At 42.9% G+C, this 26,238-nt stretch overlaps 1 protein-coding gene across 9 annotated transcripts in view; it reads left to right on the top strand.

Moving 5' to 3' along the window:
- The window catches only part of LOC137323715 (mitogen-activated protein kinase kinase kinase 20-like), a 151,881-nt gene that overhangs the window by 35,230 nt on the left and 90,413 nt on the right, over positions 1-26,238 (top strand). For all 9 annotated transcript variants that reach the window (XR_010963433.1, XR_010963432.1, XM_067987556.1 and 6 more), the window contains exons 5-9: positions 4,173-4,238; positions 5,459-5,487; positions 5,579-5,716; positions 10,838-10,924; positions 25,465-25,539. Coding sequence is in view for 7 of the 9 variants with exons in the window: in XM_067987556.1 (XP_067843657.1) it covers positions 4,173-4,238; positions 5,459-5,487; positions 5,579-5,716; positions 10,838-10,924; positions 25,465-25,539 (395 nt within the window). In the remaining 2 variants the exon portion in view is untranslated. The remainder of the gene's footprint in view (positions 1-4,172; positions 4,239-5,458; positions 5,488-5,578; positions 5,717-10,837; positions 10,925-25,464; positions 25,540-26,238) is intronic.

A 26,238-nucleotide genomic window follows, 5' to 3' on the forward strand; every position in this document is an offset into this window, starting at 1 on the left:
TCAGAGGAGCTCCCTGCCTCTGAGGGCGTACCGTCACATCTTAGCAAGCCATCCACCATCGCAGATACTCGGACCTCGTGGATCCTATTAGTGAGGTAGTTGGGTTGTCACCTGGTGAGTCACCATACACAAGTGAGCACGAGCAGACACTGGTGTTAGGGGCAGCTGTGGAGAGTCTGCGTTGGTGGGCGCACTCCTCTCCACGCTCTGCCCACCTAGACGCAGATGCTGAACCCCGGGGGCCATCCTTGAAAAGGAGAAAGATCGAGGGACAGCAGCGCCTTTGCAAAGTACTGTAAAACGTGCCACGTGCACACTCGACAATAGAGGAGAGGATGGAGGAGTACACCTCCAGCATTAGTGGAATTGGGACACAGGTAAGTATGGAAACGAGTGCGATGGAGAGAATGGCAGCCTTCATTGAGCTTCAAGCACAGCTCACAAATGAGTCCACTCAGGCCCTGACAACAGCTGTGCAGACTCTGGACGCCAACATGTCTGCCATCTTAAAAGCAGACAGATACATTAGCCGTGGCCTTAGAACATATCACAAATCTGCTCCAAGCTGCTGTCCAACAGAGTGGCAGGAGCAGTGTGACCGTGGCCCAGGAGAGGGATGATGACGAAAGGGGACATGGAAGTGGGGATGCCACTCACAGCGCTCCCACCTCTCGCCCGTTACCCCCCTCTCAACCAGTACCCGCAATGTTGCCTCCTCTCCGTGGCTGAGTCAGACCCTGCACAGTTGCAGGTGGCGCAGTCTTTGGAGGAGCCCTCATGGACTCCAAAACCCAGAGGTCGTAGGCTGAAAGCATCTAAGCAGTTAAGGCATGAACCTGAGCAACCTGACACTACCTGAGCTGCAGACACAGGGGATGCACTATGTAGAAGTGGTAGGAAGAGAAAGGCTACGGTTTTGTAATCACAAAGGGTATGCACAGGATGTCTGACAGAATATAATGTTTTTCATTTATATTTGTTTTTTGTTAAATGCACATTAAATTTTATAATTTTCACCACTATTGCCACGTCTTGCCCGTTCTTGAGTCTCTTTTGTGAAAGCGCCCTTACATGTATGTGATTGCTCGTGAACAGCAAGACTTGATGCCACTCATTGGGTATATTTGCATTGGGTGTGTGTATCGTTGTATGACTATTTTGTGCAGCTTGGGATGGGGGTTGTGGTTGTGGTGGTCCTTACAGGTGGTCTCAGTACTTGGCTGTAGTCACTTTGCAGATCTCTCTATGAGACTCTATCAAATATGGGTGACTCCCTGGCTTGACGAGCAGCCAAGTGAGACACTGCTCTGCCAATGGTTCACCCATCGTTGTCGTCCTCACCCCCTTTCTCCTCCTCATCCTCGTCTTCAGTGTTGATGGTAAGTGCGGCTGCTTCTGGAGCACATGGGACTTCATCCACCGGTAACCCTCTCTGTTGAGCAATGTAATGCAGGACACAAGACACGACTATTATTCTACACACTCTCGCTGGTGTGTACTGAAGGGCTCCCCCAGACCGATCCAGGCACCGGAAGCGCATCATTCCTGTGGCTTTCTCTATGACAGACCCGGTGGTGCTGTGACTGTCATCGTAACGCTTCTGTGCCTCGTGTGGAAAAGCTCAGTGTTCTAAAATACTAATTATTATTGCTGTGAAGAAGAAGTATTATGGACAGACATTGTCAGAGCTAAAAAAGGCAGCAATTCTACTGTTTCTCTTTTTCTGCCAGTCTTAGTGGGGTTTCTCAGAGGTGTCATGAGCCACGTCTGCATGTCTCCAATTCTGTTTTGTGAGTGGAAGAGAGCCGGGATGTTGGATTCTCGCAGAATGAAGGAATCATGGCAGCTACCAGGGAATTTAGCACACACCTGCAGAAACCTCTTCCGGTGGTTACAAACCAGCTGCGCATTGATGGAGTGATATCCCTTTCGGTTAATGTACAGTCCTGGCTCGTGCAGGTCCTCTGATTGCTACATGTGTGCAATCAATTGCGCCCTGTACCCGCGGGAAAGGAACCTGAGAGTGGAAACCCATTGCCCTCAGTCTGGCTCATGTCGTCGATGGGACATTGACGTAGTGGGATGCCCTGAAAAACAATCCATCTGTGACCTGTCGTATACACTTGCATGCAGACAACTGAGAGACCCCGGCTATGTCACCGGTGGCACCCTGGATGGATCTGGAGGAGAAGAAATTGAGGGCAGTGCGTTGCCACTAGCCGCAGCCAGGAGCAGCTCTGCATGAAGGAGCCTGCAGATGTCTGCGACCACCTGGCGACTCACTCGAGCCTTTGTAGGCACTGCTCCTCAGAGAGGTCCAGGACGCTCAGCCTCTGCCTGTAGACCCTCTTACAAGGGTGGCGCCTCATGCGTCGTAGGTCCCTCTGTTGTTCCACTCTCTGCTCTCCTGCAGGTCCCTGTGGCGCACCTCTGTCTTCTGGAGCTGCAAGTCCCAGAACTGCACGCTGTGCCTGCCGCGGATGCTGATGTGCCTCCTCCTCAGATGTACTGATGAATACAATCGTTGTGCCCCCCCCATCCTGATTGGTGTCTGTTTGAGGGGGTCCAAAATGTAGGTAATTCTGAGTGTGAACAGAAGAAAAGAACACCCAGCCAAACGTTTGAGAGAACTGAGTGCCCTGCTGCAAAAACTCACTTTTTATCCCCATCTGTCAAACACTGATTTAAATGTCCATATGGCTGCCGGCTGCAACTCTCCTCCATTTCCATGGCGTGTTTCAGACGCCATGGGAAACACGTTGAGGCAGAGTTAAAATCCTGCCATTTTAACAGTTAAACAATTTAACAGTTTAACAAGTTTAACTATCTTAATTACTGTTTTAAATATTGGCTGGCAGCAGGACTTCCTGCTTCCTGAAGCACGCGCACAGCCAGATGCGTCTGGGTTGAACACCGAAGTCGGCAGGTTGGAGCCGCAATTTGTTCCCGCTCCAGAATTCTCCGATTTTGATTGCCCCCACCCCCAATCCACCCAATCTTGGGGCTAAAATTGTGCCCTTAATGTCCATTTCCCCTCCCATGTCTCTAAGGGCCTTGGGATGTTTCACTGCATTAAAGCTCTATACAAGTGCAAGTTGTATATGTTCACGTGCAGATCAAGTGAGGACAGATTGGGCTTGCCTGCAATATCCCAACAGTTGAATAGCCTGACATTTACTGTCGAGGTTTGGATATGAAGAATGGCCATTTGAGCACAGTACTGCAGGCCTGTTGGCACTCATGGGGGATGGGGAACAAATGAAAAGGGCACTCTAACTTAGATGGAAATTCCAGGTTTAACTTCATTAAACATTTCTTTCACTAAGTCATAAAACATTTTTTTATTTGAACTTCTTATCATGAGTTTTTGCCTTCATGATTTGTCCTTCAGTTGCAACAGTGGCTGAACAGACACTTGCTGTTACTGTTACTCAGTCACTAGGTTGTCTGCATTCTGTGGGACTCTTTTTTTTTTCTATACTTGTCAAACATGTGGTTAATAAATTCAAGTGGCACTCCAAAATGCCTTTTGGAATGTTTATCATGATATGTTAGTGAAGAGGTGTAATGTATTTATACTGTTTCATCACTAGGTGAATTTGTGCTTATTTAGTCATTAAATGGAACACTACAGTGGAATTCTCATCAGCTGATCCCAACTGTACATGCACCAAGTGGAAAAATATATCTATATGGTTTACCCACTAAAGGAATTTTTTGAATCAATTTGTATGAATACAATGTCAAGTCTTTGCCTGCATAGAATTTTCTAAATTTAATGGAATTGCTCGGAGGTTTTTCTGGCGGGGTTCAAAAGTTCAACCTGGAAATATTATAACACTTGCAATTGCCCAGAGTGACAGGAATTATAAATTCATTTGAACACTTGGAGCTATATTTGTTTTTAAAGAGTGGCTTTGACAGAATAAGTCACACTTTTAAACCAAAAGGAGTGACTCACTTCCGATGAATGACACATTTGGCAGTTCTATATTTCCATCACTCTCCTTGGTGCGCTCTCCGCTCTGGGCAGCTTTCCACAGTCGGCAGTCTGTGCCTTTCTTTGTATATTCCACAGTCAGCAGCCTTGCCTTTCTTTGTATATTCTAACATGCATGTAGGTGAACCCATTGTGTGGCATCTTCTGAAAATCTGTTTCATTTTCCCTACAGGTATGCATTATTTACATATGGATGCTCCGATAAAGGTAATCCACAGAGACCTCAAATCTCGAAATGGTAAGCTATTAAATTAAACTTTAAAATCCTTTCTGTAACTTTTTCTTTAGAGCAATACTTTAGTACAAAGCCTTACAAATGAATTACCTGAGAATTTTAAGCAACAAAAGCAACTTTAAAAACCATGATTCTCGAAGTGTCTTGGGGGCTAAGAGTTGTGTTGTTTTTAGCTGAGGTACAGGGGAATATATCATCCAACCTTGAAAATTGCATAGCTAGCAATTAAAAGTTTGAAGTTGTAAACTTCTAATTAAGCCTTGAAAACATTTCTTGGTATATTCTGAATTTAGACTGAAGGATAAGATCATTGCAGTTCGCTGACCTGGAGTATACTTTAAAGAGATTTTAAAATAACTGCAGTGTTCAGTTATCACAAAAGTTTTTTTAAAAATATATCTGCATGTAGAAGGTAAAGAAGCTCATGTGTTTCAAAGTGCCTTCTTATCACCCTTTGTTATAATTTGGTGTTTTTACAGTAGATCTCAGTTTCAGAAACATGGTTTGTATGCTCAATCCACTAAACTGTGGTCCTTGTCAGTGATGGCCAGCACACTCAGGCAGAGACCAGCATAAGTATATTACTATACTAATTACTACATTTTACCTCTACTTTAAAAAGTTTCAGTATTTTAATAATGGACAGTGCTATAACTGATAATCCCCTTCAGCTCCTATGTACAAACTAAAAAGCACTCACCATTGTACTCCAGTCTCAGCTACACTGTGGAGAGGCACAGTGAAAATCAGGCCCTTTCTCAAGTGAGGGAAAATCAAAGGAAGTTGTTCACGGGTCACTCCTGCGCCTCTCAGCAGCTTGTTCGGTGCAGATTGGTGCATACGTGAGAAAAAGATGGAGTTGAAGTTCAATAAAATCATGCAAGCTTTAAGTAATTGAATTTTAGAACTTCAAAACTACAAAACTGGGCACATTTCTACAATTCATTCCTTTTAATAATGTAGTTTTGTATTTTACAATACTTAATTTTATGATTTCAAGAATAATACTTCACTAAAAACTGAATAATTATTCTTAGTTATTTTGAAAATTTGGGTGACAAAAATGAAGTGTTTCATTCCCCAGGACAGATGCCTGTTGCCTTAAGGACCACAAGAAAAATTCACGAAAAACCATTGTTGCATTTTGATTCTATTCTGTGCATGTGAGAGAAACCTCCTACTTGAAATAATATCTTCTTCATTTTATTTTAATGTTCATCTAGTGGTGATTGCTGCAGACAGAATGCTAAAGGTGAGCTCATCACAGTTTTATCTGAGCCTGTTTCATAGTACAGTGGTTGAAAACATGGATGCTTTATATGGATGGTTTTGCTTTACTCTAGATATGTGATTTTGGTGCCTCAAGGTTTCACTCCCATACAACACACATGAGCCTGGTGGGAACCTTCCCATGGATGGCACCAGAAGTTATACAGAGCCTGCCAGTGGCTGAAACCTGTGACACATACTCCTATGGTGTGGTATGTATATCATGCAACACAAAATATTCTGTTCAACAAATGTTTTAGTTTTCAAAGTTATTTATACTTAAGTGCTGTGCTGTCTTACATCTCTGCTATCCCTTGGAATAAGTTTAACATGACCAGTAAACTTTTGAGAGAAAAATTAACTTATATAATTTCTAAAATCCCTGCTATCAAGTTTAGTCACTAACAAACAAAAACTTTTGATATGTCCTAATAACGTCTAGGTCTCAGTGTATTTTTAATGTATTCAAATATGCTTTGACACTTGGGAGGAAGACCAAATATGCTATTTCCACAGTTGGAAAAGGAGCTGGTGTGGGTAATAATTGAAAAGCTGTATCACTAAACATGTTATGTATTCAAAGTATCTAGTGTTCTGGTGGCATTTATTACTTTAATATGAATGAAAGTGCTGTTTGAGCAGTTGTTTTTGTAGTTTCAAAAATATTCTTGTGTACCTTTTTAAAAGTTTTCCTCCTGTAGAACTTACTTTGCTTCTTTAACATGGTTAGTCTGTTCTCAGTGCAAAGCTAGTTCTGTCATTTAAAATATGTTGATATCTATTTTAAGTTCAAGTCCAATTTCACTGTCTAAGTATTTTTCAATGAATACATTTTAAAGTGATAGCACTAACCCTGTAAAATCAAAGCATGCCCATTGGGTGGCAATATATCAATTTGTAGTAAGTAACATTCAGCATGTTTCAAAAGTTTTCAGTATTTTGAAGCAATCCAAAGCTCTGCTGTCTTCCCCATGACACTTAATCTTCCTCTGGTTCAAATATTTATCCATTTTCCCTAAAAAGATACAATGGTCTCAACTACTCCCTGAGACAAAGCATGTCATACTCCCAACAACTCTCGCATGAAGAAATTTCTCCTAACCTCTTCCCTCAGCCTCTTAGTGCTAATTTTAAATTGATGACCCCCCCCCCCCCACCTTGTCAGAGGAAATAGTCTTTCCCTATTCAACTTATCAGCACTCATTATGACTTTAAAAACCTCTACTAAATCTCCTCAGCCTTCTCTGGTCTAGTGGAAGTAATCCTAGTATCTCAAGTATTTTCTCACAGCTAAAGGGTGGATTTAACTCCCAGAGAGAGCTGACAGCCTTCCTACCTGGAAGTCTCTGTGGGAGGTTTTGGCAGATTTTGATAGCCGAGCCTCATTTAAATCCCACCAGCTAGCTGCCCAGCTGAAGCAGGTCAAAATCTCAGAGCCCAGAGGCTGCCCGCCAGCACCAAGGTGGGGATCGGAGCCATTCCACAGGTGGGCGGGGTGAAAGGTCTGGGGAAGCAGAGGCCCAGACTTTCCTTGTGGGGTCCGGAGGAGCGCTCCTGCCCCCCTTGGCTCCACTAAGGAAAGTTTCTGACTTGCCCTAACGAGTCTCCTCTTCTTCCCTGCAAGGTTTTAATCAGAGGGGCGCCATAGAACATCATAGGACCCCGATTTCCATGTATGCACAAAGTGTCCAAGCACCTCGATCGTCTAAAATGTGGTTAAAATGGCAGTCGGCAGGAATTGAATGGGAATGGAGCAGTTAGTAACTTTATGACATGGGTCAGTAATTGGTTGGGAGATACAAGTCCGAGAGTAGGGATAAAAGGTTTGTTCTCCGATTGGCGGGATGTGATAAATGGTGTTCCCCAGGGATCTGTACTGGGGCCTCAGTGGGGAGAAGAGCAGGGCAGTGGGACTAATTGGATTGCTCTACCAAAGAGCCGCCAAATGGCCGCCTCCTGTGCTGTATCATTCTATGATTCTATATTAATGATTTAGATGAAGGAATGGAGTGTTACATATCTAAGTTTGGAGATGATATTGTGTAGCTGGGAGCAGGAAGATGCAAACAGATGTAGACAGACTAATTGAGTGGGCAAAACTAAGGCAGGTGGATTTCAATGTGGGGAAGTGTAAGGTTATCCACTTTAGACATGAGAAAGACAAATTGGAACATTTGTGAGACTAGGAGCTGTGGAGGAGCAAAGGAATTTAGGTGTCCCATGTGCACATCACTAAAAGCTGGAGCACAGGTACAAAAAGTAAACATAAAGGATAATGGAATGTTGGCCTTTATCTCAAGGGGTTGGAATTTTAAAGTGAGGAAGTGATGCTTCAGTATACAGGGCCCAGGTCCGACCCCAGCTGGAGTACTGCATTCAGTTTTGGACACCAAACCTCAGGAAAGATATCTTGGACTTGGAAGGTTTGCAGCACAGATTCACCAGAATGATACCAGGGCTTAAAGAGCTAAATTGTGAGGACATATTGCATAAACTTGGCTTTTATTCATGAGTTTAAAAGGTTGAGGGGTGATCTAATCGAGGTGATAAACGATAAAGGGATTTGATAAAGTAGATACGAAAAAACTGTTTCCTCTGGTGGAGGAATTCAGAGCAATTAGGCATAATAAAATTAGAGTTAGGTCATTTAGGAGTGAAATCAGGAAGCACTTTTTCACACTAAGGGAAGTGGAAATTGGGAACACATTTCCCTCAAAAGGCTGTGGAGCTTTCAAGACTGAGATTGATAGATTTTTATTAGGGAAGGGCATCAAAGGATATGGAACAAAGGTGGGTAAATGGAGGTGAGATACAGATGACCAATGATCGAATTGAATGGCGGAATAGTCTCGGTGCTGAATGGTCTACTCCTGTACCTATGATCCTAAGTACTGCTCGGCCATTTTAATGGCATTCCTGCGGGCAGGGTGGGTGAAAATTCCCCTTTACACAATCATGAGGCTGTGGAATAGACTTCCAAAATCAGCTGGTTAAGACAGAAACTACATAAACATTCAAGATTAGATCAGGCAAGGGGATGAAGGGATAGGATAACAGGGTGGACAAATGTGATTAGGACTATTTGCTCGTATGGAGGGTAAATGCTGACCAAACTGGTTGGGTGAAATGGCCTGTTTCCATGTTGTAACCTCTAATGACTCTGTGGTATCATCCTTGGCATTCTTGAAAATATATTTTATTGATTCAGTTTTTTAAAAATCAAATTTAGCCAAATTAGTATGACCTCTTTGTATTCCTTTTGCTTTCTTGGAAGAATAGTATTTTTGAAATTTTGACCTTTAAAATCTGTGTAAGGAGATATGATTGTCTACAGGTATTCATAGATGCAGTGAAGAAATTTAGTTTGTTGATCCGATGCAGATTCATCTGGCTGTGTTAAACACAAATTCTGATAGTTTTGTAAATGATACCCAGCTCAGTACACTGATATGGTTTTCTGGTATATATGGGGAATCATAATGCATTTGTCTTTTGGGACGTGTTCAGGGAATGGTCTATTGTGAAGAAAGCTGCATGTAGTATCTCTCTGTATGTCAGTAGCAGTGAGGTACTTTTCTCTTGTTCATGTATCAATGTTGATAATCCAAGACTAAAAACATCTTCTGCAAAGACCATTAGTAGATCTGTATCATTGCCAAAACACCATTCTTGGACACGGGTATCTCTAAATGTCATTTTTAAAAATTTGTTCATGGGATGTGGGTGCCTCTGGTGAGGCCAGCATTTATTGCCCATCCCTAATTGCCCTTGAAAAGGTGGTGGTGAGCTGCCTTCTTGAACCGCTGCAGTCCATGTAGTGAAGGTTCTCCCACAGTGCTGTTAGGTAGGGAATTCCAGGATTTTGACCCAGCCACGATGAAGGAATGGCAATATATTAATATATTTCCAAGTCGGGATGGTGTGTGACTTGGAGGGGAACGTGCAGGTGGTGTTGTTCCCATGTGCCTGCTGCCCTTGTCCTTCTAGGCGGTAGAGGTCACCGGTTTGGGAGGTGCTGTCGAAGAAGCCTTTGCGAGTTGTTGCAGTGTATCCTGTAGATGGTACACCCTGCAGCCATGGTCCGCCGGTGGTGGATGAGGTGCCAATCAAGCGGGCTGCTTTGTCCTGGATGGTGTCAAGCTTCTTGCGTGTTGTTGGAACTGCACTCATCCAGGCAAGTGGAGAGTATTCCATCACACTCCTGACTTGTGCCTTGTGGATGGTGGAAAGGCTTTGGGGAGTCAGGAGGTGAGTCACTCGCTGCAGAATACCCAGCCTCTCACCTGCTCTTGTAGCTACAGTATTTATGTGGCTGGTCCAGTTTAGTTTCTGGTTAATGGTGACCCCCAGGATGTTGATGGTGAGAGATTCGGCAATGGTAATGCCGTTGAATGTCAAGGGGAGGTGGTTAGACTCACTCTTGTTGGAGATGGCCATTGCCTGGCACTTGTCTGGCACGAATGTTGCTTGCCACTTATCAGCCCAAGCCTGGGTGTTGTCCAGGTCTTGCTGCATGCGGGCACGGACTGCTTCATTATCTGAGGGGTTGCGAATGGAACTGAACACTGTGCAGTCATCAGCAAACATCCCCATTTCTGACCTTATGATGGAGAGAAGGTTATTGATGAATCAGCTGAAGATGGTTGGGCCTAGGACACTACCCTGAGGAACTCCTGCAACAATGTACTGGGGCTGAAATGATTGGCCTCCAACAACCACTACGATTTTCCTTTGTGCTAGGTATAACTCCAGCCACGGGAGAGTTTCCCCCCTGATTCCCATTGATTTCAATTTTACTAGGGCTCCTTGGAGCCACACTCAGTCAAATGCTGCCTTGATGTCAGCGGCAGTCACTCACCTCACCTCTGGAATTCAGCTCTTTTGTCCATGTTTTGGACCAAGGCTGTAATGAGGTCTGGGGCCGAGTGGTCCGGGTGGAACCCAAACTGAGCATCGGTGAGCAGGTTATTGGTGAGTAAGTGCCGCTTGATAGCACTGTAGACAACATTTTCCATCACTTTGCTGATGATTGAGAGTAGACTAATGGGGCGGTAATTGGCTGGATTGGATTTGTCCTGCTTTTTGTGGACAGGACATACCTGGGCAATTTTCCACATTGTTGGGTAGATGCCAGTGTTGTAGCTGTACTGGAACAGCTTGGCTAGAGGTGTGGCTAGTTCTGGAGCACAAGTCATCAGCACTACAGCCGGGATGTTGTCGGGGCCCATAACCTTAACAGTCTGATACCTGTTTCAAAAGATTTTCCAATCAGCTTTTTATAATATTTATTAATAGGATTAGATATATGTTAAATGGTGCACTCTGTTTTCCAGGTTCTTTGGGAAATGCTGACGAGAGAGGTCCCGTTTAAAGGCCTTGAAGGTTTACAAGTGGCCTGGCTAGTAGTGGAGAAAAATGAGGTACTTACCATATTTTTATTAATATGATCAAGATTGTTTCTGTATGTATATTTTAAAAAGTGCTTGATATTTCTACTCAAGCAGAATATATATTTAAAATTGTGATAACACCTGTAACACACACACACACACACACACACACACACACACACACACACACACACACACACACACACACATGTGCGCACACATCATATTGTAATGATTATTTACTGGACTAGTAATCCAGAGAATGAGTTCAAGTCCCACCAAAGCAGTTTTAGAATTTGAATTTTCGTGGCCTCGGGTCAAACATGAGCAAGGAAACTTCCTATGGTTACCACCTACTGCCCTCCCTCAGCTGACGAATCAGTACTTCTCTAATATTGAACACCACTTGGAGGAAGCACTGAGGGTTTCAAGAACACAAAATGTACTGAGTGGGGGACTTCAATGTCCGTCACCAAGAGTGGCTCGGTAGTACCACAGATCAAGCTAGCAGAGTCCTGAAGGACATAGCTGCTATAATGAGTTTACGGCAGTTGCTGAGAGAACAAACATGAGAGAATAATTTACTTAACCTCGTCCTCACCAATCTCTCTGTCACAGATGCATCTGTCCATGACAACATTGGTAGGAGTGACCATCACACAGTCCTGGTGGAGACCAAGTCCTGTCTTCACACTGAGAACACCCTTCATCATAACATATGGCACTACCACCGTGCTAAGTGGGATAGATTAAGAACATCTAGCAGCTTAAAACGGGGCATCTATGGGGCACTGTGGGCCATTGGTAGCAGTAGAATTATATACCATCACAATCTGTAATATCGTGGCCCAGCATATCCATCACTCCTCCATTACCATCAAGCCAGATGACCAACCCTTGTTCAATGTGGAGTGCAGAAGAGCAACCCCAATGTACCTGAAAATGAAATGCCAACCTGGTGAAGCTACAAGGATTACATGCATGCTAAACAACAAAAGCAGCATGTTCTAGAGGGCGCAAAGTGATCCCACTATCAACGGATCAGGTCAAAGCTCTATAGTCCTGCCACATCAGTCATGAATGGTGGTTGACATTAAGCAGCTAATGGGAGGAGGTGGCTCCATGAACATCCCATGAACAATGTCAGAGCCCAGCACTTGAGTGAAAAAAACAAGGTTGAACTGTTAGCAACCGTCTTCAGTCAGAAGTGCCGAGTGGATGCTCCTTCTGGGCTCCCCCTGAGGTCCCCACTATCACAGATGCCAGTCCAGGCAATTCGATTCACTCCACGTGACATCAAGAAACGGTTAAGTGCACTAGACACAGCAAAGACTACGAGCCCCGACAACATTTCTGCTGTACTGTGAAGACCTGTGCTCCAGGACTAGCTCTGTTCCTAGCCAAGCTGTTCAATACAGCTACAATACAAAAAACAGGACAAATTCAACCCGGCCAATTACTACCTTATCATGCCAATCATCAGCAAAGTGATGGGAAGAGAAGCCAACAGTGCAATCGGGCAGTACTTACTCACCAGCAACCTGTTCTCCGATGCTCAGTCTGGGTTCCGCCAGGACCACTTGGCTCCAGATCTCAATACAGCCCTGGTCATACATGGGCACAAGAGCTGAATTTCAGAGGTGAGGTGAGAGTGAGTGCCTATGACAGCAAGGCAGCATTCAAACAAGTGGTTGCACCACGGAGCCTTAGTGAAACTGAAGTCACTGGGGATCAGAGTAATACTCTCTGGTGGTTGGAGTCATACCTGGCACAAAGGAAGGTGGTTGTGGTTGTTGGAAGTCAATCATCTCAGCCCCAAGACACAGTCGCAGGAGTTCCTTAAGGCGGCGTCCTAGGCCCAACTATCTTCAGCTGCTTCATCAATGATCTTCCCTCCATCATAAGGTAAGAAGTGGGGCTGTTCGCTGATGATTCCACAGTGTTCAGTTCCATTTGCAGTTCCTCAGATAATTAAATAGTCCATGCCCATATGCAGCAAGACCTGGACAACATCCATGCTTGGGCTGATAAGTAGCATCTAACAATTGCGGCACACAAGTGCCATCTCCAACAAGAGAGAGCCTAACCACCTCTTCTTGATATTAAATAGCACGACTATCGATGAGCCCCCCCCCACCATCAACATTCTGGGGGATCACCATTTACCAGACACTCAACTAGATGAGCCATATAAATGCTGTGGCTACTGGAGCAGGTCAGAGGCTGGGTATTCTGCAGTGAGTGGTTCACCTGCTGACTCCCCAAAGCCTCTCCATCACCTACAAGATACAAGTCAGGAGTGTGATGGAATACTCTCCATTTGCCTGGATGGGTGCAGCTGCAACAACAGTCCAGAAGCTCGACATCATCCAGGACAAAGCAGTCTGCTTGATTGGCACCCTATCCACTAGCCTAAACATCCACCAGCACCTTCACCATATAGACTGCAGCAATTCAAGAAGGCCCACCATCACCTTCTCAGGGCAACTAGGGATGGGCATTAAATACTAGCCTTGCCATGAGCACCCACATCCCAAGAACAAGTAAAACATTTTGTTAAAGTACAGCAATGAATAATACGTCTTTTTGTTTGAGTTTGACCTCTTAGTATTCTGCAGTGAGTGGCTTACCTGCTGACTCCCCAAAGTCTCTCCATCACCTACAAGACACAAGTCAGGAGTGTGATGGAATAAGAGATTGTTCCCTAAAGTTGAAGCTCATGGAATTGACCTGGTTAGGAAATTGGCTGAGCGGCAGGAGTCAGAGAGTAGGGATAATGGGCAGGTATTCAAATTGGCAGGATGTGATTAGTGGTGTCCCACAGTGATCTGTGTTGGGGCCTCAACTATCTGCTGTATTTATTCACGACTTAGATGACAGGATAGAAAGCCACATATTCAAGTTTGCCGTTGACACAAAGATAGGCAGCATTGTAGGCAGTGTAGATGGAAGCATAAAATTGCAGAGAGATATTAATAGATTAAGTAAATGGGCAAAACTGTGGCACGTGGATTTTAATCTAGGCAAGTGTGAGGTCATCCACTTTGGGCCTAAAAAGGATAGATCAGAGTACTTTCTGAATGGTGAAAGTGGAGGTCCAAAGAGACTTCGGGGTCCATGTACATAGATCATTGAAGTGTCATGGACAGGTAGAGAAAATAATCAAAAAGGCTAATGGAATGCTGGCCTTTATATCTAGAGGACTAGAACACAAGGGGATAGTAGTTATGCTACAGCTATACAAAGCCCTGGTTAGATCACACCTGGATTACTGTGTTCAGTTCTGGGCACTGCACCTTAGGAAGGATATATTGGCCTTGGAGGGAGTGCAGTGTAGATTTACTAGAATGATACCTGGTCTCCAAGGGTTAAATTATGAGGAGAGATTACACAAACTAGGGCTGTGTTCCCTGGAATTTAGAAGATTACGGGATGATTTGATCGAAGTTTTCAAGATATTAAGGGGAACTGATGGGGTAGATAGAGAGAAACTATTTCTGTTGGTTGGGGAGTCTAAGACTAGGAGACGTAGCCTAAAAATTAGAGCCAGAGCTTTCAGGAGTGAAGTTAGGAAACACTTCTACACACAAAGGGTTTGGAGCTCTCTTCTGCAAATGGCAATTGATGCTAGCTCAGTTGTTAATTTTAAACCTGAGGCTGAGATTTTTGTTAACCAAAGGTATTAAGGGATATGGGGTTAAGGCAGGTATTTGGGGTTAGGTCACAGATCAGCCATGATCTCATTGAATGGCGGAACAGGCTCTAGGGGCTAAATGGCCTACTGCTGTTCCTTTGTTAATCCAAAAATTAACTTTTTTTTAATGACTTTATTGAATACTCCTTGGATTGGTGTTATCATAAATCCCACTTTAGTTTTTAATTGAAGTATTTCTGCTGCAAAATTAAAAATGTAATGACTATTTCATTCTATGTAGAGCATGGCATAGCTCTGTATGTGCCTGGATCTGTAATTTAGTTAGTTTTATAACATTAAAAAAAATTGCTATGGAAGGTATGTGCATGTTTTGAAAAGTGATGAGGTCTTTTGGGATTCAAAGGAATAATTGAATACTGGTGACAAGCAAAAAGATTGCATCTGAATTAGATTTGCTGATAAATTTCACATGTTTCCTGCTGATAGCTACAAACCTAGAAGTAGCACTATATTTATTGAAATAAAGGAACTTTTTCTGTTTCTGTATAATATATCTCCTCTGTGGAGAGATGTTATCCTCTTAAAAATAAAGATACGCCACATTTTAGCCCCCAATTTGTCATTGAGTTTTGAAAACCTCTCTTAAAAAAAAAGAAATTGTACAAAATGTGTCCAAATGCTACACTGTCATTTATTTATTGTGCTTGAAATGGTCACTTTACAGATTATGCTACTCTATAAAATCTGATCTTTTCTAAGTGGAGTATATGAAATAGTATATCTTGTACCCAGCATTTGTTTTTAGGATGTGAAATATCCAAAGGCTACAAAACTCACCCATGTTTTAAATCTCTCTTTTTAAAAAAAATTCTCCCAAGAGCCCTCTCTCTCAGTGGCATTATGCTCCATCCTCGAGCTTGGATTTGGGGCTTTGTTGCTGATTTTTTTCTGATCTTTGCATATGAATGACTCGCCATCCCTGTGACCTCACTGCTCTCAGTCTCCTACTGTGTTCACGCATGCATGATTTTTCAGGCCTCAGTACACATGCAACACTCTCATAGAGAGTTCTATCTTGTCTTCTTTTGAATATTTAGTTTTTTGTGCCAATTTTTCCTAATGTTATCTGTTGTCAAACTTTCTCTGAATGCAGTGTTGCTTTGTCTGCCCAAGCCTCACTGACAGTAGGAAGTGGGGGTGATACTGCAGGAATCTCCAACATTACATTATAATTCTCCCCACTATTCGAAGCCACATTGGAAACGTGGCAACTGGCATGTATTAGAAGCAGCAGTGATGTTGGTCTCATGTGTTTTGGTAACTTATACATATACTAACAATTGTATTAAATCTCTCCTTGCACACATTAATAAAAGGTTTTCACATGAGTTTTGAGTGTTTGCTGTATGTGTATCAGAGGTAGGATTTCATAAATAAAATTGAAGAGGTACTAACAGCAGTGTTTATATCAGTAGGGTAAGGCACCCAATCCTTGGTTGTTCATGTAGCATAGAAGGTGCTCAAACCTTCAGTCGGGCAGACCCTCTGCAAATATTGACAGTCTTAGGGACTCCTGTAGCTATTGACATAATTCCAGGAGCCCCCCACTCCCTCCTAACTTCCTAAAAACATTTGTCCAGAATTTGCTGTAGCAGGGCAACTAACGGGGGTGCTGTTAATTAAACTTGCCATTTCCCATTTAATCTCCATGATATTTTGCGTCGCAAGTTGCTGGAAGCGTGAGATCCTCTACAGGGCATCTGGGATCTGTGTGAACAGTGCAAGCAACTGAGTACCTTCATAACCAATCAGATTGAAGGATTGTGAAATTAACAGCACATGGACTGAGATGGAAGTGTAAGTTAGAGTGGATGAATTCAATGTCAAATCAGGTACAGAAAGACAAATAGAGAGGAAAAGATTGGATTAAGAGAGAAAAAAGACAGGAAAAATTTTTTAAAATTTAAAAAATATTTCAAATAATTAAAACCTGAAGGAATAAGACTGCACATTCTAATAATTAATTTTCAGTGCCAGATAGGTTGACTGGCAGTAACTAACACTTATCACGTCATTAAAAGGGTACTTAGACTTGAAATGATGACGTAACTTTCTGTGACAAGTTTATTTCTTATCTACTGCGCAAATACAGGAACCTCACACCATTCATTGCATTTCGGTGGTGAGGCAGAGAACGAGATGCTGTTGTCACAAAGCTAACGGCGGATCTTGGACAGCAACTTAAGGATTTCTGCGTTTAATAGCACATCTTCCCTCACCTGAAGTTGCTGTATGATTTGCGCATAAATAACAGTGAGCACTGTTAGCCTCACCGTTATTTTGACACAAAATTCTGATCCTATGTCACCTCCCCGAAGGAAAAATAGTGCAATCTTTGCAATGTTTATTAGTATATAGCAGTAGAAATAATGTGCTAGTAAGTCATCAAAATCAGATGACCTTGCGAGATCTCCTATGTCTAGGGACATTCCAGTTTGTAAACCTATGATGAAGGGTATGATCTGTCACTCATATCCACTATGAAATCATTGTGAAAGGAATTTATTCAGATTTTTTTTAAATGATGGAGCAGAAAGTTAAAGGTGTCACAAGAGCAGTCCCTGCATTAAGCAGTGGTCGGAAGACCACCCTGATTGCTGCCACACTTGCATGCTGCCAGGTTCCCCTCCTCCACTTGCCAGCATTGCTAGGCCTTATTGAGTACACATTAAACCCAGCCATCTTCCCCCAAGTGAGACCAAGCTCCAGCACCCTCTCCTCTGCATATTACAAAGCCTCAGCCTCCTCCCAAAGTAGTACTGAGCCCTAGGTCCCCACTGAGCACTGCCAGATCCCACTGTCCTGCTAGTCAGTGCAATCTGAAAGCACTGCAATGACCTGGGCCTGGAAGATATTGGTGCACCCTACACCCCACAGAGAAGGAATTCACCGTCTACTGTAACCCCACAAAAAAACATTCTCCAGGATAGACTACCACTTCCTGAAGTAATACCACCTTATCTCAAGTCATACATTGAGATAGGGCCAGTAGTCATTTCAGACCATGCCCCAGTTAGGCTCCAGCGCACTCTGGCCAATCACCTTCCCTCCTCCAGACCCTGGTGCCTCAACTGTGCCATCCTTGCTAACCTGGACTTCTTACCCAAGCTAAGCTTACCGCATTGCTGAGAAAGTACTAGACCAGTCTTCGGGTCAGGTCACCACCTTTATCTCTGCTAAGGAGGCATAAAAGGTTGCAGACTCTGGGACCTAGAACAGAAAGTAAAGAAGTTAGAATTTTAAGGCTGAGAAGGCCCTGATACAGGCAAGAGGAGAACTAAACAATTATTAGTGTGTGATGAAAACACCTCCATTATACCAGAGCCAAGTACTACAAACAGAGTAACAAGCTGAGGAATCAATTCATATACAACTGATGGCAAAAAATGCATAACAGTAATATTTCAACATTTAAACTTCACTACTGATCCTGCTGAGAGAAAGAGTTCGCAAAGTACTATGCCTTGTACTTGTACTCAGATAACAAGCCAAATAAGAAATTGCACAATATTTATGCAACCTCCAACTGTCCCAGGAAAGTGCACAGTTACTCAATGCCCCACTCTCAGCCAGTGGTCTCCAGCTGCAATTAGAAGCCTCCAATGTTGGAGAGCCTCAGGACCTAATGACAAATCTGCCAAATTTTACAAGGCTGTTCCAGGAACTTGTTAGTGGATTTTATTCCTCTCCTACTGAAACTGCTGTATGTTGAAGGTAAAGACCCTCTCACATATTCTGAAGGTAGACACAATCACAATGCATAAGAAAGGTAAGAACATAAGAACTAGGAGTAGGCCATCTGGCCCCTTGAGCGTGCTCTGCCATTCAACAAGATCATGGCTGATGAACTACCTTAACGCCATTTTCCTGCACTATCCCCATATCCCTTGATTCATTTAATATCCAGAAATCTATCGATCTCTGTTTTGAATGTACTCAATGACAGAGACTCCACAGCCCTTTGGGGTAGAGAATTCCAAAGATTCACCACCCTCTGAATGAATTTCTCCCCAACTCAGTCCTAAATGGCCTACCCCTTATTCTGAGACTGTTCTAGACTCCCCAGCCAGGGGCAACATCCTCCCTGCATCTACCCTGTCGAGCCCTGTAAGAATTTTGTATGTTTCAATTAGATGTTTCTAATGCAGACCTATATTTCTCCTCAATACCGATTATAAGAATTGGTCAACATTCTGACTTCTAGACTAAATGCAGTCATATTTGGGCTAGTCCATAGAGATTGAACTGAAGTTTCACTGAGATGCCCTCTAGAGGGACACCACCATGTGGCTATTCAGCATGGTGCACCACTTTAATAGCGCCAATATGCCTGTCCTGGTATTCTTCCTGGCTGCAGAAATAGCATTCCACTGGGTGGAGTGGAAATTCCTCTTCACAATGATCAAGAGAATGGCCTTTGTAATCCACTTCCTGAATGTGTCATCAATCATAAACTTGCACCCCACATCCACAGTATTTGCCAATGGCCTCGGATTACCTGCGTTCCCACTCCACTAGCGATCAGACAGCAGTGCTCCCTATCCCCCTCCTATTTGCCCCGCCATTGAATCTCTTGTACCATGCGGCAGAGTGAACCCACGCATCTCCAGAGTAGAAGCAGGAGGTACTGAACACAAAATATGTATGTCACCAGCCCAACCACCTCGTTCTCCAAAATCTTTCAAAGCTTCAAAGAATTTGGGTGGCTTTCTGGTTTCAAGCTAAACTCTTCTAAAACAGAGGGGTATCTTTCTCAGACAGGACAAAACTGGGAATGCTACTCCTTTGCATAACCAGGGGCCAGCTTTAGATATCTTTGTGAAACTTGTATCTTATTGAAACTTGCACCTCTGTACCACTCGTGGGGAGGGTGAAAACAATAAAGGCAAACATTTTCCCCTACCTCCTCTGCCTATTTCAGATGAATGATGTCAGGATGCATACCTAACCATTCTGCAATCTGGACAGTTGCATCTCCAGTTTTTCTGGGCGGGTAAGAGGCCGTGAATACAGTACAAGCAACTCCCCCTTTCAAAACAAGGAGAGAGGGACATATCCTTCCAAATTTCAGACACTGTTACTGGACAACTCAGACCCAAATTATTGTGACCGGTTCACTAATCCTTCAGCAAAACCCGTGGCCAGTATTGGTCGCCAGGCCTCCCTACCAACCCTTTGCACAGCTTACCATTCTTACTCTCTCAGAAGAGACTAGAAGAGAACCAGAAGCATCCCATTGTCACTACAACCTTCTCAGCCTCAACACAGATCTGTGCCTCTCTGAAGACTTCCCGTTATGTCTTGTAATCTTCTGTCCAACGTGGCAAATGGAGAACTCTCAGGAGACTTACCACAGATTTAGAGCCTGGCACAAGAAAAGAATCACCAAATTAGGTCAGCTGCTCCACGAGGGCCAGATTATGTCTTTGTACCAATTAGCTGACAAATTTCACCTTTCCCAGCAACCAATATCTCTAGATGAGGCTCCATCTCAACACTGCAATACTTTGCAGACTTCAGCATAAGCCAGCCCCCTTGGAACTCTTCCTCCATTTCCCAACAGTTTCATCTTTGCCCTGTGCAGCATGCTCGCCTCTATGGCCAAAGTCAGGACAAAATCTGAGGGAATCCTGGGAACAAGATCCAGGCCGTCCACTGAAGGAGGAGGAGTATCAGAGAGAATGGAGACAGATCCTCAACACTACCATCTGCAGCAGAATGCACAAATGGAAACTCAAGTTCATACTTTGTGCATACCACACCCCGCACAACCACAAGTTTCATCCCTTTATAACAGAAGAGTGCTAGAGGGGCTCTGGCAGAAAGATATCATCCTACACATAATCTGGTCATACCTTGCATCCAGCCATTTTGGGACACCACTACGACCATGACCGTACAATCTCAGAAGAGCCAACTCAGTGCTTGTTGGGTCCCTGCCCACTGCAATTGGAGGGCATACTGCAATGCGGCAGGCTAGTGCAACTCTTGCTACTAGCTACAAGAAGATGCATGCCTCTCTATGGTGAAATGTACGCTTCTATACAACTAATGTGGTTGAAACATGAAATATATGCCAATCCGAATCAGGGATATATGGCCTCTGCTTGACCTTAGGAAATACCTACCAGTTTGGGGCCTACTCTTTGGAACTCACTCAACAGAAACTGTCATGCCTGACAGAACAGCAACCCAAAGGCCATAAATGACAAATACCCTAAGCTACATGATCATTAAAACATAGGGCCTCCTTACCCCAATCACAAGGCCTAATTCACATTGAGAGACCAAGACCAGACAATCTGCCTCAAACCCCAACCCACAATGTTCGCAATGGAAGTATGGTAATGCCAAGATATCTGTATGCATCAGTGCACTTCTGCCTCTCTGCAATCAAAATGTACCATGAGTTCACATAATAAGTACATGAATATACTTGTAAGTGTATAATGGTTTCTTAAAACATATGTCTAGATGTACTTTCTTGAGAATCAAATAAAGAAAAAAATGAGGGAAGAAGATAAGCTATCAGGGCCTCATTTTATATAGTGGGAAGTAGAGCAATTATGTAAATGAACAGCATTACTTTTTCTTTATTGCAACTCCAGGTACAAATCAAGGATCCTCTTAAATTTCAGTGCCTCTGCCTTTTACAAAAAGCTGAGCTATTTGCAAATGATTAGCTTGTGGTAGTGCTGGATTGGCTTTTAAAATGGGTGAACTTGAAGCAAAATTGGATGAACAGTTTTTTGTTTGCTTACCTTAGATAACAATATAAATAAAGTACTTTAATCTGCAAGTTTAAAAAGAATGGAGACACAAGCAGCTACTGGATGCCAGTTCTCAGAATGGAGCTTAGAGCTACTATTTTATAAGGGGGGGAGGCTGATAAGAAGGAGGTTAGGGCACACACTGTAGTCAGTCTTACTCTTGAAGATAAAACAATCTTCGTGTTTTAATGACTCAATTAACAAACAACTCAACTTTCAGGTATTCAACACATTTTGGAGGGGGAGTTAAGCATGTTTTTTAATTGACATCTGACTTTTTGTCTGTATGATCTGCCTCCCTGTCCAGTTTTTCAGACTCAGCAGAAATTAGCAATACTAAACCCAAGGTGTGACCAAGAAAATAAGAGCAAAGGAACTGCTCCCTGGGATCATGATGCCCAGAAATTCTTACACATAGGCAGCTGCAATGGCAGCAGGTACTATGACCAGACTTGGGCTCTTCTATGAACCAGGATACTTGCAAGAAGTGAAAAATAAATTACAGTAACAGTGCTATTATAAAAAATACAGCCCATTAAATTAAAGAATTACAGAGCAATAATAAATTATATGAATACAGCAAAATAAATTGTGTTACAAATATAGCACATTATATTATACAATCAGCACTTTTAAGTAATTACAAAATAAAGTATTAACTATGCATTAGGATATTATCTCAACTATTCCCCCATTCTACTTTTGTCCAGCACCAGTCCCTGGCAACTGTTTCCTCGCAGAGTGAGGGCCCAGTCTCCCAAGCACCTTCCCTTCCAGTTTGAGACACCTATATTTCCCACTCCTACATAGAAACATAGAAAATAGGAGCAAGAGTACACCATTCGGCCCTTCGGGCCTGCTCCGCCATTCAAAATGATTATGGCTTATCGTCTAACTCAGTACCCTGTTCCCACTTTTTCCCCATATCCCTTGATCCCATAAGCATTAAGAAATATATCTATCTCCTTCTTGAATATATTTAATGACTTGGCCTCCACTGCCTTCTGTGGCAGAGAATTCCACAGGTTCGCCACCCTCTGAGTGAAGAAATTTCTCCTCATCTCGGTTCTAAATGGCATACCCCGTATCCTGAGACTGTGACCCCTGGTTCTGGACTCCCCAGCCATCGGGAGCACCCTCCCTGCATCTAGTCTGTCGAGTCCTGTTAGAATTTTATATGTTTCAATGAGATCACCTCTCATTCTTCTAAACTCTAGTGAATATAGGCTCAATCTCTCCTCATGCGTCAGTCCTGCCATCCCAGGAATCAGTCTGGTAAACCTTCGTTGCACTCCCTCCATGGCAAGGATATCCTTCCTCAGATAAGGAGACCAAAACTGCACACAATAATCCAGATGTGGTCTCACCAAGGCCCCGTACAACTGCAGTAAGACATCTCTGCTCCTGTACTCAAATCCTCTTGCAATGAAGGCCAACATACTATTCGCCTTCCTAACTGCTTGCTGCACCTGAATGCTCACTTTCAGTAACTGGTGTACATGTTATAACAGCTTTTGTGCAGTCTCTCCCTACTAGGTCCTAAGAGCTACCTGCATCCCAGTTGCAACTAAACAGATACACAGTAACATGTTCCTACATTACAACAATGACTACATTTCAAAAGTACTTTATTGGTTGTAAAGCGATTTGGGATGTCCAGAGATTGTAAAAGGCGCTATATAAATGCAAGTCTTTTTATTTAATAGCTGAATTTCATTATTATTTATAAATGAATAAACTGCACACTGAAATGAATAAATCACATTTTAAATTGGCTTCTCTAATGCTTCTACTGTTGCAACTCACCTACCTACACATTCCCCTGTTAGGCTCCACTCTTATCAGTGGGCCTGGCTTTGCCACATACATTATCACCCTTTTGCTCCTGGGCCAATGTTACCTGCAACTTCTCCAATACCCACAACCTCCCCACTACCTGCATACTGCTTTATTGCCCACCCCCACAATCCATAAACAGTACGGTAGGAGATCCACTAGTAAAATATAAATGTCCAGCGGAACTTCACTAATGCTACTTACATGAAGATACAAAAGAACAACTAATTGTCTGTCATAAAAATAGAAATACACCTTTGGGTTGCGGCTCTTCGTCAGAATTCCATTTTGATGAAGGATCTCTATTGGAAATATTCACCTATATTTTTCAAATGACCTGTATATTTCCAGCATTTTTTATTTCAAATGTTCAGTATTTGCAGTTCTTTTTCTTTCAGTGACTAATTTGTTGCCCAATGTTACACAGATTCATACCTAATTTTTGAAATTTTGCAATGAAGTAAAACGGGCCGGATTATTTTCTAATTTAGATGCTACTCCCAAAATATTAGGTAACGCTAGAAAAATGTAGGTATTGTATCAACTGTTAAGACTAGTTGCCAGTATGCATGGAGTCAGTTAATGGTGATCTCAAGCGGAACATAAGACCATAAGAGCATAAGAGATAGGAGTAGGCCATTCGGCCCTTCGAGCCTGCTCCACCATTTAATGAGATCATGGCTGATCTGATTTTTACCTCAACTCCACTTTCCCGCCTTTTCTCCATATCCTTTGACTCCCTTGCTGATCAAAAATTTGTCTAACTCGGCCTTGAATGTATTCAATGACTCAACCTCCACAGCTTTTTGGCGTGAAGAATTCCAAAGATTCACGACCCTCTAGGAGAAGAAATTCCTCCTCATTTCCATCTTAAACGGGCGACCCCTTATTCTGAGACTATGCCCCCTAGTTTTAGATTCCCCCATGAGGGGTAACATCCTTTCAGCATCTACCCTATCGAGTCCCCTCAGAATCGTGTATGTTTCAATAAGATCTCCTCTCATTCTTCTGTTTAACATGTTTAACTTGATACAATAGTGCAATCAGTCATCATGTACTTAAACAGCAATTGTGTTATTTGTTAAAATTCTTAATCTCAATATCTCTCCCTCTCCCCCCTCTCCCACCCCTCTCTCACTCTCCCTCTCCCTTTCTCTCACATAGAATGAGTGAGTCCAGGCAGCTTGTAACACAAATTCACAATCAGCTAGCTTTGCAGTGAGCTTGCGCCTACCGAACTAGTAAGGCTGCATCTTTGTTGTTTTTCATTAACTGAAGACTGTAGGAAATTGATTTCATGATGAAAAATGTATTCTGTTCATTTATGTATTTTACATAAAATAAACCAGTCTGTTGATTTGTAGTCATGCCTTGTCTCAATAGAATTCTTTCAGTCTGTTTTCTGCAAAGAGAGGAGAGTTTAAGTGCGACATTTCAGTGGCTGCTACACGGAGCAGGGTTTTATGTTATGATCTCCAGATCATGCTATAATTTAACTATATATTAGGTAGTAAAAATGTATTCTTGAATGTAGGGGATACAAGGTTCATTTACAGGAGTGATCTGTGACCCTGAACCCAGGGGATATCTATTGCAAAACCTGAAAATTGTGACAATGAGGTGGGGTGGGGTGGGGAGTCAATACTCATTGTATAAATTGTTGTATTTGACATCCTAACTTGTAAAGCACATTTTGTCCAAGGGTGCACAAGATTGCATTCCCAAGATTCTGGAGCATATATTTTTTAAAAAGACCCAGTTTTACAGCTTCCCCAGTAACTTAGTGGGTAAATGTACAATGTGATGTGCTACTAAGCCACATAGGATAGTAAGATCCCAAGTTTGATCCAAGTCTTTGCTGAGTTAACTGATGTGTGGAGGTGATAAAATTGGTTTCAGTGTCCCTTGGGTAGGATGGGGAAATTTGGCCAGGGCTCTTGGTCCCAATTGATATCCAGTGATTCCCGCTGGAAGTTGCACATGTGGACGTTGGGCGAGAACACAAGTGGACGTAGTGGTAATGCGTCCTACAGTTGAATAGTCCACTGGCACACTCTGACAGCTCACCAACGAAGATAAACACTTGAATGAAGTACGAGAGGGCTGCTGACACCTTTGAAACCATAATCCAGTGGGAGGTTGATGTCTTCAGGAGGGGAGGAAATTGAAAAATTCCCAGCTTGTTTGGTTCTATTATTAGTGTTTTCTTAGGTTTATTTTTGTGTAATATTTTGCTATTCCTGTTGCAGAGATTGACCATTCCAAGTGGCTGTCCTGCTAGTTTTGCAGAACTACTGCATCAGTGCTGGGAAACGGATCCTAAAGTAAGTACTAAGATCTTAAACCAGTTTTTACATTGAGAGAATGCTGTTGACGGCAGAGTTGAGTGGGGGTGGGATAGGTTCTCCTGCTACTTACAGCATTATCTAGTACAAAATTTGCAACCGTAGGAGACCCACATTTTCATGGGTCCCAAAAGTTGCCATCAATCTCCACAATGGAAGAGAACACTTCTCAGTGGTCATGGATCTCTGTTTGAGAGCCACCTCTTGGGACCGCGTATCAAATATAAAAGTGCCTTTTGTATATTAAAGCTCCAGTAACATGTGACAATGCACATATTGCAGATATAGAATCATAGAATGGTTACAGTACAGAAGGAGGCCATTTGGCCCATCGAGCCTGTGCTGGCTCTTTGTAAGAGCAATCCAGTTAGTTCCATTCCCCCGCCCTTTCCCCATAGCCCTGCAAATTTTTTCCCTTCAAGTATTTATCCAATTCCTTTTTGAAAGCCACGATTGAATCTGCTTCCACCACCCTTTCACACAGCGCATTCCAGATCGTAACTACTTGCTGCGTAAAAAAGTTTTTCCTCATGTCACCTTTGGTTCTATTGCCAATCACCTTAAATCTGTGTCCTCTGGTTCTCGACCCTTCCACCAATGAGTAGTTTCTTTTTATTTACTTTATCTAAACCCGTCATGATTTTGAACACTTCTATCAAATCTCCTCTCAACCTTCTC

The sequence above is a fragment of the Heptranchias perlo genome, chromosome 7, assembly GCF_035084215.1.
Source record: "Heptranchias perlo isolate sHepPer1 chromosome 7, sHepPer1.hap1, whole genome shotgun sequence".
Taxonomy (NCBI): domain Eukaryota; kingdom Metazoa; phylum Chordata; class Chondrichthyes; order Hexanchiformes; family Hexanchidae; genus Heptranchias; species Heptranchias perlo.